The sequence below is a fragment of the Semicossyphus pulcher genome, unplaced genomic scaffold, assembly GCF_022749685.1.
Source record: "Semicossyphus pulcher isolate SPU_LCO1_2020_fin unplaced genomic scaffold, fSemPul1.0.p SCAF_1, whole genome shotgun sequence".
NCBI classification, from domain to species: Eukaryota; Metazoa; Chordata; class Actinopteri; order Labriformes; family Labridae; genus Semicossyphus; species Semicossyphus pulcher.
In genome coordinates this window covers 486,924-502,718 of record NW_027211603.1, presented here as the reverse complement: position 1 = coordinate 502,718, position 15,795 = coordinate 486,924, and the positions used below count along the sequence as shown (strand labels likewise).

The window sequence follows — 15,795 nt, the reverse complement described above, 5'->3', positions numbered from 1 at the left end:
TATCAGTGAAGGAAGTTCTTAATAAAATGTTTTGCTTTATTTAATTTTTTTTCTCATGTGTTGAACATTCCAAAAAGGCACAGTTCTGAACAGACAGTTTTTGTATTTATTCAAATCCAAACAAAACCAGGACCACAGACTCCTTCAGTTTGATCAGTTCATAGAAGGCATTAAGATAAGTCTCCAGAGGGGGGCAGTAAAGGGGCATTTAAGGTAGTGGACCAATTGCCATCCTTATTGCTCTAAAATTAACTGTCTAAGGAAGCTTAAAGAATAATGACCCCTCCCAAAAAATGGACTTTAATTTCCTAAAACAGCAAACATGCCTATGCGGGTGTACTGTGAAAAAAATGTGGTTTAACCAGGGAAGTTTTTACCCATTTTTACAGCATTATTTGCCCCCATGTGGGTTTTCTGTTGGTGGCCCACAGAAAGCCTTCTTGTCACAGAACTAATGAAGCAAATCTCTCTTTCATATAGCCTATTTATAGTAATATATCACATATTGTAAAATACAAACAAAAAAAGGGCCTCTGTTGCAGTTCATACTTGTCAGAAGATCACCGGGGGAGCTTCCCACTGGGGCCTGAAGTGTAACAGTTATGTTAACCACAGATCTTTTAATTAAGTCCTGTCCTTTTCTTTTGTGCTTTCTTTATTGTCACTTATGAACCTCAACTGTCAAGGGAGAATGTGGCACACACTCACTATCCCTTCTGCATGTGTGTCTCCCTTACGTCACAGAGATGTGTGTGCATGTGTAAATTGTCCCAAGATGAATGAAAGTTCATGGTGAATGAGATGCTTGAATGCTGCTGTCCGCTATTTTAACTGGCGTTGTGGCGTTATTTTTGGCATACTGCACATTTTGCTTTTGTTTGCATACTGCATACTTTATATAGTAGGCTACATGTTGGAGCCAAAATGTGATTTTTTTCTGTCTTTCATTTCTCCTGCCATGAGAACTTCTGTTACTTAGATCGTTTGTGGGGATCATTTTGTATTTATTTGGAATTTGGTAACTGAACACTAATTGGAGCCTTGTTCTGTATAGGGCTTCAGGTGATTGCTGGCAGGTGTGGATTGAAGCAAACAGTTTTGGACGGATTATTGGACATTGTGATTTCTGAAAACGTGTTTAATAATAGGATGTGATATTTTAAAGGGAAGAAATATGTGGACATTCGATCTGTTACTTTGGCTGGAGCACGCGTCCGAAACTTCCACAACTTGCACCTCAACGTTAGTGTCTATTTAGATAAAAATTAGTTTATATAAATTAGGCACTAACTATATTTTAGTCAAATCAGTATGTACTGCTAGTATAGTATGGAATTTGGAGTTTTTATAGATGCTCACGTCATAAGAAAGCTCCTGGAGCCTGTGAGGAGTAACTGCAGATGTTCCCTGAAGCTTGGATCTGGGCATCCTCCAGGCAGACCACCATGGTGGACAGTTTTAAAGTCCAGCCTGAAATCCAACTTCAGCCTCGACTGTTTTCCTCCTTTGTCCCTTTGCTTCAGGTAACATCACATGAGCCTGTGAGTACAACATTTTATTGTTCTATCAAGACTATGAGTCATTCTAGTTTAGTTGTGTTGTTGATTTATATTTTGGTGTTTTGATATCATGTCCTTTTTTCCTCGGTCACTTTGTCTCTTGTTGTCATGAGTTCTTATTGTTTAGTTTGTATATTGTGTTCCTGTCTTGGTTTAGTCTGGTTTAGTTGTGCATTTCATGTAGAGAATTTCCTGTTTTACTTTGTAGTCCTGTCAGTCCTGAGTTTGGTTCCTAGTGTTTCCTGTTTTATTTTGTAGTTCTTGCCCCTTGTATGTCATGTCTTGTTTTACTTCCCTCTGTTGTTGTGTTTCCCGCCTTTCAGATTGTTTTCACCTGCCCTTGATTGTCTCACCTGTGTCTAATTAGCTTCACCTCCCAGGTTTATTTAGTCTTTGTGCTCCCTTCTGTTAGTGTCGGTTCGTCGTCATCTTTATCCCGAATCTTTGTCAGTGATCCTGTTACCCGAACCTGTACCTGGACTTTCTTGTGACTCCCTATGTTTCTGTTGGATTTTTGGTTTTGCCTTTCAGTTGGATATTTTTGTTGGATTTCTACCTGGACTGTTTCCCAGTAAGCTTTTGTTTGTTGCCCTTTTGTCTTTTGTTAATTCAACTTTTGTTTGGTCTGCCCCTTGGGTCCTCTCCCTTTTTGTTTTAGTCCAAACCATGACACTATTTTGATCTTATAACAAGATATTTTCGTATTCTAACAAAAAACAAACTAAAGGTCTAATGACAAGAGAACCCTAATTTATGGTTTTTTACAGCGATACATTTTATGTTATACCATGATAACTTGCATTGTTGTCACATGAAATGTTTCACAGTAAACCAGGATAAGGTGGTTTCAGACAAATTCATTTCAGAGGTCTTGCCTTTTTACAGCATAAATAGGAATACCGTTCTGTTTAATGGCTATGCGGAACCCTAATCCAAACTGATATATTATGACGTCACTGATGAACAACCGACCTCGTAGAAATTAAATAATTAAGTTTATAGGTGGACGTGAATGTCCTTTCAGTTTGCCTCCATCAAATTGGATGATGTCAATGCTTGTATTGCTTTTAGCTCTTCTGTTGTTTTTATTGCCTTTACTGGTTTCTATCTCTCCTATTACTTTTACAGCTTTTATTTCTTTTTGCCTCATTTCCTTTCTTTTATCTCTTTTAGTTATTTTATTTTATTAACTCTTTCTACTTCTTCCTGCTTCGTCCCCTTGGTCTTGGTTGTGTGGGTTCTCCTGTTGCCTATTGGGTTTTGTGCTTTGCTTGTTCTGTGAGTTGCTTGTTTTGTGATTTGCAGGTTTTATGATCTGCTCGTTCTCTGCTTTGCTTTGCTTGCTTGGCTGTCAAAGCACTTTGTAAACTCTTGTTTTTAAAGGTGCTATATAAATAAAGTTATATATAATAGTTAAGCAAATTTAAACAAATCTTCATAACTGAAATATTGAACAGATACAGAACAGAAGAACAAAAGGCTAAACTAGACTAATATCACTACTGTGTATCTTGTGTAATTAATATTATGTGGTTGTTACATTTTTTGTCTGGTTAGCTATAGGTATCTGTATTAAGTGTTACTTTGAATGCTTCGGCCTACACTGAATTGATATAGCTTATAGAAAAAAGGGTTAGGACTAGATAAGTTTTTTTTCACTTCATCCTACAGCCTTTTCGAACAGACTTTAGTTATGAATTGAGACTCTTTAGAAAGAATGCGGTTATTGTGATTTGCCTGAATGGTTTTTTTTCCTTTATGTTGCCATTTAAACATGTTCGAGATAAATAAATGAAAGAATCATTTTAAAAAGATGTTGAATTTGTATATAACTTAACTGTTTAATCTGCATTAAAGCTTAGCGTTATACGTTATTTGCTGCAACCGATTTCCATCAATTGTTTTGACTAGAAAAATATGGAATAAACAAATAAAACGTCGGAGTGGTGGTGATGTTGGCGCTGTTTTGACTCTTACCCAGATTAATTAAATGAATTCATCCTTGATGTGGATTGATAAACAAATCCAGAGGTTATTTCTCCAAAATACATAATTATTACTTTATTCATATAGAACTTTTATTAACTATATAGCTTCATTTATTCCTGCAAGAATAAGGAATATTTATTTCAAAGTTGTTATAATTGTGGTTTATTTGTTTGTTTTGTAGTTTACGTTGAGTAGGGCCTAAAGAGCAGAATGAGCAGCGAGATTTACATGTGAAAATGCTCTCGTTAAATAAGTTGAATAAAAATCTCCTTTATGTCAAACAGGTCATTAAAGTGAGTCGTTGAGCAATATTGTAGTCATTTGATTTCAGCTACATTTCTATGGGCCAAACAGAGTTTTGATCTGCCTGCTACATTACGTCTCCTTCAGAGATACGCTACTGCCCCTGGCAAATAGTAAGCTTTTATTTTGGGGACATTTAAGTACTTTTGTCTTGTCAGATTTGGAGGCTACAGTTGATACAGTACATTGATACAGTTGTGGATTCAGTTTGTTTACCTGCAGCTGGAGCAGATATACTAGCTACCATTAGTAAACTCAGTGGTTAAAAGTAACCAAGTACATTTACCCGAGTGCTGTACTTATGCATTAATATGAGGTACTTTACTTTCTGCTCCTTTTATAGGCTACTTCTAAAGTACTCAACTACATCTCAGAGATAGACTGTGTATTAAACTTTTTACCCCACTACATTTATCTTACAGCTTTTAGTTACTTTTCATATTAATAATCAACGTTTGATATATAGATAAACTATGTGTAAGAAAAAATGTATTGGTCACCCATGGGTCATTCAACAATTGCCACCCAGCAGCACTTAAAGCTACAGCAGGCAACATTATCTCATAAGAATTTGGTTAAAATAACACATTTTGATCGTTGCATTTCCCTAATAATATCAAATTGAAATGATGTTGACTTGTGATCTGTGACTGTGAGCGCCTGCCCCTTTGTATCGAGTTTGTTAAAAAAATTGTCCGGTCTAAATCAAACAACCAATCAGCGTTAGCTTTCACGTAGCCACGTCACATAACCAATGAGAGCGACTCTATACAAACTAGCATCGTCCGGCTTCTACCTGAAGTGTGTCAGCAGCTCGCATGCAGCGGTTGTGTCAGTTAGGAGCTGTGGCAACTTTCGGTAAATTTCTTTTTGTATTTTAGCTGCATTTTGTAGGATAAGGAATCGAATAAGAAAACCCTTATTGATCCCACAATGGGGAAATTTCCAGTGTTGAACAGCAGCAAAGAGACATGTCCACAGAATGTGCTATTTTTGCAGCAGTCAATGGCTAGTGCAGGTGCCTATGCCTGAAAAATAACTGTCAAAAGTGTCGAAAGATGTTTTGGGGCTTTAATCCTTTCGCAACAGCATATTAGGAATAACTACAGTTTTGCTGAAATCATCTGTTCTGTCCTGAATGCTTTGGTGTCAGTCTCGTGGTTGCTAAAGTTTGCCAAATGAATTTCCCTCAGGATCAATAAAGTACCTGTCTGTCTATCTATCAACCAATATCCGTTTCCTGTCTTACATTTAAACTGTTTTCTTTTTCACTTGGATGCTGTGATCAAAGCTGCGGGCGAGGACATTGACCCGTTTGGTAGGTTGGACCTCTTTTGTGAGTATTCTTTTTGGGAGTTGTAACGGTAGCTTAGAAACACATGATGTAATTCCGGCAAAAGACTTAGAGGCGAGCGGTTTGCTTCCTGTGCTGCCTTGCTGGGAGTTCACCCTCTCCTTCACTTCTTTGACCATGAGCCCCGTCACCTCCTCCGTGCTCCGGCAGCAGATGTCCTTTCGAACACCTCTGCATGAGTCAGTGACACCCAGAAACTTGTGGACTTGGTTTTCTGTGACTTGTTGAATCTAGGAGCTTCTGAATGATTTTGGCTGACTTTGCTGCAAGTCCCTCTTCTCCAATGCCTTATAAATGTATTTGGATAAGATCCACGCACATCTCGGAAACAATCTCTTTTATGTTTTTGTCGTGAGACCCGTTTTCCAAACTGTCCCGCTGTGCTGCCGCCAGCTTGTCCAGAAACATGTGGATGTGGGACTAAGGGTCTCTGTTGGGATGACTGAAATGCTAAGTTCCATCTTTTGTTTGTTGGGCTCCGCTTTGTTTCTTTTAGCTGAGTTCGCGTCTTTAAAATGAACTAAATGTTTTCTGACAGGCTGGAACTCATTCAACTTTGCCTTCGTAGGTTCAGGTGTCTGTTGTGATTCTGCTTCTGTGACGCACCTAGAAAAACTGAGCTTATTCTTGTAACTCTTATTTATAATTTTATTTGTCAAAGGTTCAGAAGTTTTTGGAATGTAATTCTTGGATATAAATAAACGTTTTAAGTTTTGAAATTGACAAAAGGGACCCAGACAATAAGATAATAACATTAACTGCCACCTGTTGAAACACGATGCATCACAAAAACTAAATATAATTTTGCAGAACATATACTTAAAGAATGTTTCGAGGGATTTTTATTACAACACAAGTTCTTTCAGGAATAAAATGTTTAATTTTGCTTCGAGTTAATCATTCTCAAGTGTTTCTTGAAAAACAGCCACATCACACACAACAAGCCCGCTGCCAGTTCAGAGAAGGCATAATGACGGGCAGAAGGGCAGTCTGTCTCCTGAAGGGGGCAGCTTGGGGACATTTTAAGAGGTGGACCAAATTTTCTCTTCATTGTTATAAAATGTACTTCTTATAATAATATAAGTACAAAATATGGTCCATATTATAGAGGATGTTTAAAGCTGCTACAAGCAGCTAAACTGGACTCATTATCTTTTGCACAAACCGATCTACATATTGAAATATTGATATCTTTATACAAGTGGCCACCGGCATTTGGTCGGTGTATTCAGGTTCCGGGGTTTGAGCGGCTCGCCCCGGAACTTGTATAAAAGGTCGGGTGTGTCGTCACACGCCAACTTTTGTCAATTCAACCCAGGAGCTCGTGTGTGTGTGTGTGTGTGTGTGTGTGTATGTGCAGGAAGGTCAGAAGGTGTGTGGCGTTAAATAATTGTGTTATGATTGAACTCTGTTTGTGCTTTTCTGTGAATGGAGGCATACCTGTCGCCAGCTCAAAATTTGAACCCTTGGCAGGCGAAGCGAGGGAATTGTTATAACATTGTAAATTACTGACGCTGTTGGTTTGAGCAATTTTAACTGAAACTGTAAGTATGAATTGACAATGTTTTGTGTGTTTTAGTTTCACGGTGTGACAAATAAAGACCAGATTGAGCACCAGTCGAACTCTACCGCTGTGTCATTGATGCCGAGGGCAGCTACACTTTATATGTTTATAGTTTATAGCGTGTGTGTTGTTCTGAGGTACGTGTTCGTACCTGGACTGGGCCAGGGGTTAGTTTAGTTTAAGTATTACACACTCATGTAAGGACTTCTTTGTCAGTGACACTAGGTGCAGGGGTGCTGTTTCACTTGTTGTTCGGTTCAGTTAGTCTCGTTTAGTTAGTCAGGTTTTATTTCTATTGTGTTTTACTTCACTCTAGGTTAGAGTCCTTCTTTGGTAAACTAAGTAATTAAAGTAATAAATATGTTTGATATTTCTATTTAAAGTTTTCTATCAAACATAATGAAAATGAAGTTATTCTAGAAATAATAAGGCCTAACATATTTAAACTTCTGGAAAATTGATAATGTATATAATCTAAGTGACATGTGCTTATGTCCCCTTATTTATAAATTCAATTGTTATAAAACCAAATGATTATGAAAACAACAATTGTCAGAAGACAAACAGCTCGCTCAGCCGATAGGCGGCTTCATTGAGTGTTTGTCCCGGCCGCTCACAGTGGATGTGTGATGTGTTACACAGAAAAAAACCCTCAGAACATCACAGCTAGCACCCTAAATTAAAAAAAAGCAGCGAGGCGTTTTAAGCTGCAACAATCACAGAAAAAGCTGTGAAATCCTGGAGGGACTGCATGAAGTCGTACTGCTGTATTCCAGGTTGTAAATGGTAAAAATAAAGGGCACCTGCTAATTGTTATCATTTAATCACTTCTCCATAGATGAGCAACCGATGAGACCATTGATGGTGAAGGAGGGAAATCTGTCGACATATCAAAGCACGACATATTTTATAACCCATTAGCTACCTTTAGACTATCGCTAATGCTAGCATCTAAGCACTTCCTTCATTATGTTAGCCAGTAAGCACGTTAACTAGTTAAGCGCTTTGACGCCCTCTAATGGAGCGCAAATAAACTGCATCATGAGCTGAACTGAAACAGTAAATACACACGAACCGTTTTCAAAAATAAAACAAACACTTTTAATAAATGTGAAAGTTTAATGATCAATAATTTACAAATCTGGTCTCATGTCACAGGTTCAATTAAGATATATTCATTTTTGTGAATAGCATCAACATTATTTTTATCCACTCTATAATTTGAAGAGATAATCTGGCAGTGACTGACACACACACACACACACGCAGAAACACACGCAGACACACACACACACACACACACACACACACACACACACAATTTAGCATTGGCTAACAGCTCGATCCTCTCCAGCTCCTCCATCTCATCCACTGTTGTGCTGTTTTGACCTTCAGGGCCTCCGTACTGACCAGATGTGAAGACATACCTCGTTCTGTGTTTATCTCATCCTGTAACTGTCTCTCCCAGTGTTCTCTGTTCATCAGCTCTGTCTGGTTCTGCGTCAGCCGCTGCTCCAGCTCCTCCAGTTCCCCGGCTGGGACCGGATTCAGACCAGCAGACGATCTGTCCCGCTCCCAAACATCCGTCTCCCTCTCCGGAGCTTGAAGCTGAATCTCCAGGTCTTCTAGCCTCTTCTGTTGCTGCAGAATCTGCCTAAACACCTCTTCTTTAGAGGAGGAAGAAGGAAGAGCATTGACAGTGTTAAAGGGATCAAGGAGAGACACCAGGGAAGCTCTTGGTTCCGGGGAGGCTCGAGGCGATGGAGACCAGGCCCTGTTTGATTTCATCCTCCTGGGACTTGTTGACGGACCCAAACTGAAGGTGAGAGCTTTGTGTGGCTTTGTGCGGCCTTTAAGGGGCTCTGGTTCTGATGGTCTGGGCAGAGGATGAGCCTCTCTGGTGGGTGTGTCCCTGCCATCACTGAGGCTGGGAGCCGTCCTCCGCAGAATTAACTGGACCTCTGCAGCCTGCTGCCCCAGCTGAGCCAGAAGCTGCAGAAAATACAAGCAGGAAGGGAAGGTCAGACCACAACATGAAACAGGACTGCAACCCAGGTCTGAAAGATGAACATCCTGTGTTGTTTTTCCCATCAATGGCTACTACTACTTCGCTAAACAGGACTTTCCCGTTCTTTTTACTACGTCACTTACAATACAGTAAGTTAGAGGCCCAATGTATCTCATGCAGAAGCTAAAATGCCAAACGGACTGTTTTTTTACCTGGGGTGGCACAAGAGAAAAGACTGTAGGATCATTTATATCAGGGTATATGCCTTTGGACGTGTGCTCAGCAAATCTCACAGACGGTCATTTATGGGGCGACACCTGCGAGCTAGTTCAGGCAGACAACTCGAGCTGCACTGATTTAATAATTGATATCGTCACTTCCACATCACCTGACAAACACTTCCTCCCAATTAGCGGTCTATTTTAGCTGCTTAAGATTTCCCGTCTCTCCCTCTGCTCTGTCATTGCCATCGCTGCCCTGCACCATTACTGCGCTCTTACTTTCAGCCCCACCACCACCCCAGCATCCACCTGCACGTCCGAATGGGGGGTTCAAGATGTTATCTCATCACTCCTCAATTTCAGCATGTAAAATAAATCGGCGAGGAGTGATGAGGTCGGAGCCTGGACGCCAAACACAAGCGGTGTTCTGCTGCTGCAACAAACATTTCAAACTATAACAAAGTGAGCTGTCTGACTGAAATATATTTCATGGTCAGAAACAAGAAAATCCATCTTTTGGTAAGTTCAAAACCTTTTTGGAAATTCCCGTCTACCTTTGACCGTCCTGTACCTGCGCCTCTGCTACCTGAGTGAGTGGGCACAGTCTATATACACATCTGGACTTCTACAGATGTCTCATCCCTGTATAAGTGTGATCTGAGTGTGTGATATGGAAACCAGTAAAACTTTTCCAGAATAAAACATAGGACTGTAACTCCGACCTTTGTCTTTATTCTAACAGACGTGTCATTGAGTTATTTCTAATCTTTGATCTAGACTACCTTTAGGGAAAGTCGGTATTCCTCCAAACCAAACCCTCTACAGATTCCTATCTGATAAAGCTCATTAGAATATGTGAACAAGCCTGTGTCGAAAGAAAAACTGAGCCACTTACCAACTGATTGTGCAAGAGCTATAACGACATCCTGGCAGGAAGTGTTCAGTGACAGGCCACACACCACTCTGACCACACCCTCCAGCCACACCTTCAGCTCCATCACTCTGTTCCAGCACTACAAGTGATCTGCAAGGAGACAGACGGAGACATCTGAAAACTGTATGTGTAATGCAATTTCAATAGAAAACAATATATATCCATTTAAAACATGAAATCAATACACGCATTAACCATTCAGGAAACATAAGCTATGAAAAGACCCCAAAAATAAAATCCACACCACTGGAGTTTGGTGATGTAGGATATACATGTGAGGGTTTTACATTTGTCTCTAGTCAGAGGTTTAGTTTGTTGTTTCTTCTAGTTTTAATAAAGCTTGCGGGCAATATTGCAAATCAATGGACAGGACTGATATATTGCATTATTGAATTTTAATATTGTTTTTGCATCAAGTGATAAAGTACTTTGTTTTGCAGTGGAGGAACAACTACTCCGAGTCATTACCAAGTAAAACAGTCAAGAGCAAATATGCTCCTCCTGTGTGAAAAATTGTACTTAAAATATCAAAAGAAGGCTAGTTATTATGCAAATTACTTGACATGTATTAAATTGTAGTAAAATACAATATTTCTCTGAATTATAATAAAAATACATGAAATGTCCCCAGAAACCTCCAGAAGGGTTAGTGTCAGGTAAGTGCTCAAACAGCTGAGCTACAGATACACCCTGACTCTGACTTCTTTTTACCTTCACTGATTTTACAATCAAAGACCAATTTTGGGGCTCAGTAAAAGAGTTAAAAAATGTTTTTCATTAGTTGATTTTCGTTGATAGAGTCAAAGACTGTATTCACTGTTTCTTTTGCTGCGTTTTCAGAAAGTGTGAACCAACATTACATACATGTTTATTAAGTTTCCATTACTCTGTTGAAATATTTTGTGTGTAGCAGACTGTTACTATCAATCAAGCAATCAATCAAATTTTATTTGTATAACGCCGAATCATAACCCAAGTTATCTCAAGACACTTTAGAGCAGGTCTATACCGTACTCTTTGTTATGACTTACATAATGAAGAAAGAGCCAGAATAGAAATATAAAAAATGTAATGTATTTAAAATAATATATTGCCCCTGTAGATTTGTAGCTCTCAGCTCTTTTTATTCAAATGTTAAAAGTTAGGGTGATGTGGTTGTCCAGAAAAGTCCGCTTAATTTAGCCTGCTAAACATAAAAATTGTCACGAAATATCAATAAAAACTAAACACACTTATTTATGTCTATAGATGTATGTATGTGTTTGGTGTTGCTTTAAACCGTCATACCTGAAATCAAAGCAAAACAACATTAAATGCAGCCTTTTACACTCTGGGATAAAATATATCACAACCGTTTAAATCTGTTTAACTTGCTCTCGTATGGATTACAGCACCACACGCTGTCTCTACAGAGCGACTACTGCCACCTGCTGGCGGACACAGAAACTGCACTAGAGCTACTGTAGCCGAGAGCAGGTGAGTTTTTCAGGGACTTAAATGTGCCAGAATGTATTTAAAGTAATTAGGACAAACAAATGATGAGGATGGGGACACTTTAGGGGGTTCATGGTATTATTACAATTTTAAATTAGTTGTAGGATATTTAAACCAGTACTGTTATACCTTAACACTAACGCATATTTAACACTCAAGTTTCAAGTTGTGATTTCAGTTATTTTTTTGAGTAGGGCAACTGACATGAAAGAAATTACATTAGTGTCTATTTTGAAATTTTTATCACATTTTATTGTTAAAAATATTAAAGACAATATTCCACTTTTATTACTAACTTAACCTGCACATTAAAAATACAAATAAACAATACAGCACACTTATAGTTACAGTAAAAATGGCCAAAAAACCCCAAATATATAAGCAAGTTTAACTTTGATGCAGCTGAATTTGACAAAATGTTGTTTAAAAGTGTGTTTTTAAAAATGTAAGCTGCACATTGAGGCTCTACTCTTTATTTACCATTGCCATGGGGAGTAATATTATCTGCACTTGATTATGTTTTCATTTCCCAGCCACGAGAATCAATGAAATATGCTTTTTGCTTAACAACAGACATAACAATTGACAGGCTATATGATTTAGTAATAAACTAATGATGTACTGTATCTATAATGAAACAATGTTGACGCCATAAACTGAGAATCTGAGCAGTTTTTTTTAAAGATAAAATCACAATGATATTGCTTTAAATCATTTGAATATTCAGTTTGACCCGTTGCTTCTTTTTTGGTTTTGATTTCTTCTATTGACATTTTTTTACACTTTTATAACTTTACTAATGTTTCAAAGCCCATTTCGGTTGTCAAAAGGCCTCTGACAAGATTGAATGTGTCCGCTGTAAAATATGAGGAGAGTTCCCCCCCCCAAGTGTGATCGTTTGTCAGACACAGAGGCAAAAACCAAAATATATTTAATGCTGCTGCTGACACAGCCAACAACATGTTCACATCTAAGTTCTAGAACCGTTTCTAGTGTTTTATTTAAATACACATTGTAGATCACTGACAACTCTACAGTTTTTAATGCAAACAAAGATATTGTATGAGAAATTTAAGTTTTCAAATTGTATTTTTATTTTTTCACATTTTTTAGGCAAATTATTTTAAGTGTGGGAAGAAACCAAGTGTGGCTGGTAGCACAGAGAAGAAGCTGGACATGATACAGGACTTCATTTTGATTAGATTTTTTCAGATTTTTTAATTTAACTTTTTTTTGCTAAATTATTTTAACTGTGGGAAGAAACCGAAGCGCTCGGAGTAAACCCATGCCTACACAGGGAGCCTCCTCACAGCAATGGGGTCAAGGCTCTGATGTGAACCTTCACCTCCTTGCTGCGAGTTAAACACTGACGCCCTCTGGGGCCTGAAGTCCTGCATCATGTCCCACCTACCCAAAGAAAAAACCCATGATGACTAGCTACGTTGGAACATGGCAGTGAACGGCTTGGCCACGGTCTTAAAGACGGATCGGAAGAACCCTTTGATGCCGGTTTTCTTCTTTGGAGCCTCCAGATGTCTCTTTAAGGTTCCCACTATGTGCTGCATGACCGTCTGTTGCTGCAGCAGCATGCTCCTCCAGATCTCCTCTGCACCTAGATCTTTACACAGCTCCTTGTACACTGCCTTCGAAGTCTTATTAATGCTGTCAATACTAAGACTGACCTCGATCTTGGAGCCTTCCATCTCTGCCATGAGCAGCTCTGTCATTATTCGGAGGTGTTCTTTGAAGATGTCATTGGGCTGGTAAAGCTTAAGTTTTTTAAGAATCTGATATGCCAGCCCTGACACCATAACCTCACAGGTCAGTTTGTCCCATTTTAGTCCTTCCGTCTCACCTGTTGCTGGCTGTGCTGTCTCCTTTGCTTTGTCAATGACAGCTGGCTCATCAGTGACAGAAGCTGGTGCTGCGGTTAACAGGGGTGTCGTCTGCGTTTCTTCCTGTAACCAAGAAGCTTTACGTCCTGAGAGACTTTTCACAACTCCCTCAATCAGCCTCAGAGCACCAGTAGACGGGTGTGTACTCCTCTCATACTTCCCCGCCTGCTGGTTGAGCCAGTTCCACATCAGCTTCATAAGCCTGTCGAATTCGGTGCGAATAAAACCCATGATGTGCACCTTTTGTTTCTTCTGTGGGTTCAGGTTATTGAATATGAATTCACCCAGCATCTTCTGTGTGAATTCATGCAGACCGTTGGTGATGTCTCTGGCCATTCTCCTGAACAGACACATCACATCTGTGCCCGCTCTCCCGTCCTGTTCTTCTTCTGGTGGGATCATGTCCTCCACCAGGCAGTCCACGCCGTCGATTAGCAGCTTCATCGATGTTTTGTCTTTCTTTGGTAAGATGTCTTGGAACACTCTCTGAAGCTTTGCCACGACGTTGAGGATTGACTTCTTGGCAAACTTTTGGATGAAAAAGGCCTCTATTCTTCTCAACACCTTTGTCCAGCAGGATGTTGGTTCAGATGAGATCACTGACACACATCTCCAGTGAGGTGGGTCTTCAGACTCCAGTTCAGCGTTGGCCATAATAACTTCCACAATGTCAGAAGCTGCCTGGTCTGTGTCTTTGTCAGAGCTGGACACAAGCAGGCCTAACTCTTCCTTTGAAACCTCATTATCACCATCAAAGACAGCGATATCATTTGTTTGGGCCTCCAGGATTGACTTGATTCTTTTAAAAGCTGTGGCTTTCAAGCTTTTCATGGGAAGAGTCCTTGGTGATTCATCCTCCACCAGTGGCGTTACGGGGGTCTGATATGACCCCCTGGTTACATCCAGCTCCTCCTCCTTCTCCTCCTGCTGCTGTGTCTCTGGTTCCTCTGATGTCTGAGATTCATCTTCGTCACTTGACTCAGGCAGGAATGACATATTCTTTTTTATATTTTCCAGAATATTCATAACGCATTTTGCAATTTTCTTCAGTCTTTGGGTGAAAGCCTTGGACACGCCGCCCCGCTCGGAATTCACCCTCTCCGTCACTTCTGTGACCACGAGCTCTGTCGCCTCCTCCGTGCTCCGGCAGCGGATGTCCTCTCGAACACCCAACACCTCCGCGAGGGTCAATGGAATAGAGTCACCCACACACTCGCGGACTTGGTCCTCCGTGACGCTCTTCTGGGATTTGCTGGATCCACGAGAGCCTTTTGCAGTTTTCGGCCGACTCTGCAGTGAGTTCCTCTTCTGCACCATCTCATGAATGTATTTGGATAATATGCTAATAATATCCACAACCATCTCGGAAACTATCTCTCTTACCTTTGTTCCGTGGGATCCACTCTCCAGATCGACCCCCTGTTCCACCGTCAGCTTGTCCAGAAACTTGATGACAATCGGACGAAGTGTCTCGGTTGGAATGCCTGGAATGTGGAGTTCCATCTCCTCTTGTGTGTTTTGGCTCTGCATTGTTTTTTTTTAGTTGAGTTCGTGTCTTTGAAACGATGCAGACTAGTTGCTGCCCTGAGAGCTAAGGGGATCCCTTTAAACTAATAAACAAATGTATGTCTTCTGACAGGCTGGAACTAAAATAACTTTTGCTGTTGTGACGCACTGAGAAAAACGGACCTGTACACCACTTCAGTTTATAACATTTCACTTCAAAGGCTGGCTTTGATGTCTTGACGTTGACGATGACGTCATTGGGAAAGTTCTTAGAATGTAATTCTAATATGGTTGGCCTGTCATGACGTCATATAAAATGGCATTTTTTTAAATCAAAGAAATATATATATTTATTTATTTTTAAACTTTATTGAGATTTGAAATTGACAAAAGGGATCCAGATAGTAAGGTTATATTAACTTCTATCTGATGAAACATGATGTATCACAGAAACTAAATATAATTGTGTGAAGTGTATCAGTGAAGGAAGTTCTTAAGAAAATGTTTTGCTTTATTTAATTTTTTTTCTCATGTGTTGAACATTCCAAAAAGGCACAGTTCTGAACAGACAGTTTTTGTATTTATTCAAATCCAAACAAAACCAGGACCACAGACTCCTTCAGTTTGATCAGTTCATAGAAGGCATTAAGATAAGTCTCCAGAGGGGGGCAGTAAAGGGGCATTTAAGGTAGTGGACCAATTGTCATCCTTATTGCTCTAAAATTAACTGTCTAAGGAAGCTTAAAGAATAATGACCCCTCCCAAAAAATGGACTTTAATTTCCTAAAACAGCAAACATGCCTATGCGGGTGTACTGTGAAAAAAATGTGGTTTAACCAGGGAAGTTTTTACCCATTTTTACAGCATTATTTGCCCCCATGTGGGTTTTCTGTTGGTGGCCCACAGAAAGCCTTCTTGTCACAGAACTAATGAAACAAATCTCTCTTTCATATAGCCTATTTATAGTA

The 15,795-nt window shown here is 39.6% G+C and overlaps 1 protein-coding gene across 1 annotated transcript; it reads right to left on the bottom strand.

Moving 5' to 3' along the window:
* Nucleotides 1-8,101: 8,101 nt before the first annotated feature.
* Nucleotides 8,102-9,996, bottom strand: LOC138588684 (ras association domain-containing protein 8-like). Its single transcript, XM_069658922.1, has 2 exons — nt 9,967-9,996; nt 8,102-8,761 (listed from the first exon to the last, which is right to left on the bottom strand). The coding sequence occupies exons 1-2, from the start codon at nt 9,994-9,996 to the stop codon at nt 8,102-8,104; spliced, it is 690 nt and encodes a 229-aa protein (XP_069515023.1).
* Nucleotides 9,997-15,795: the final 5,799 nt, after the last annotated feature.

Coding starts and splice junctions, on each gene's coding strand:
- LOC138588684 (XM_069658922.1), bottom strand. CDS start 9,996: ATGGAGCTGAAGGTGTGGCTGGAGGGTGTG. Junction 8,762..9,966: donor AGGTGTGGCTGGAGGGTGTG/GTCAGAGTGGTG, acceptor TATTTTCTGCAG/CTTCTGGCTCAGCTGGGGCA.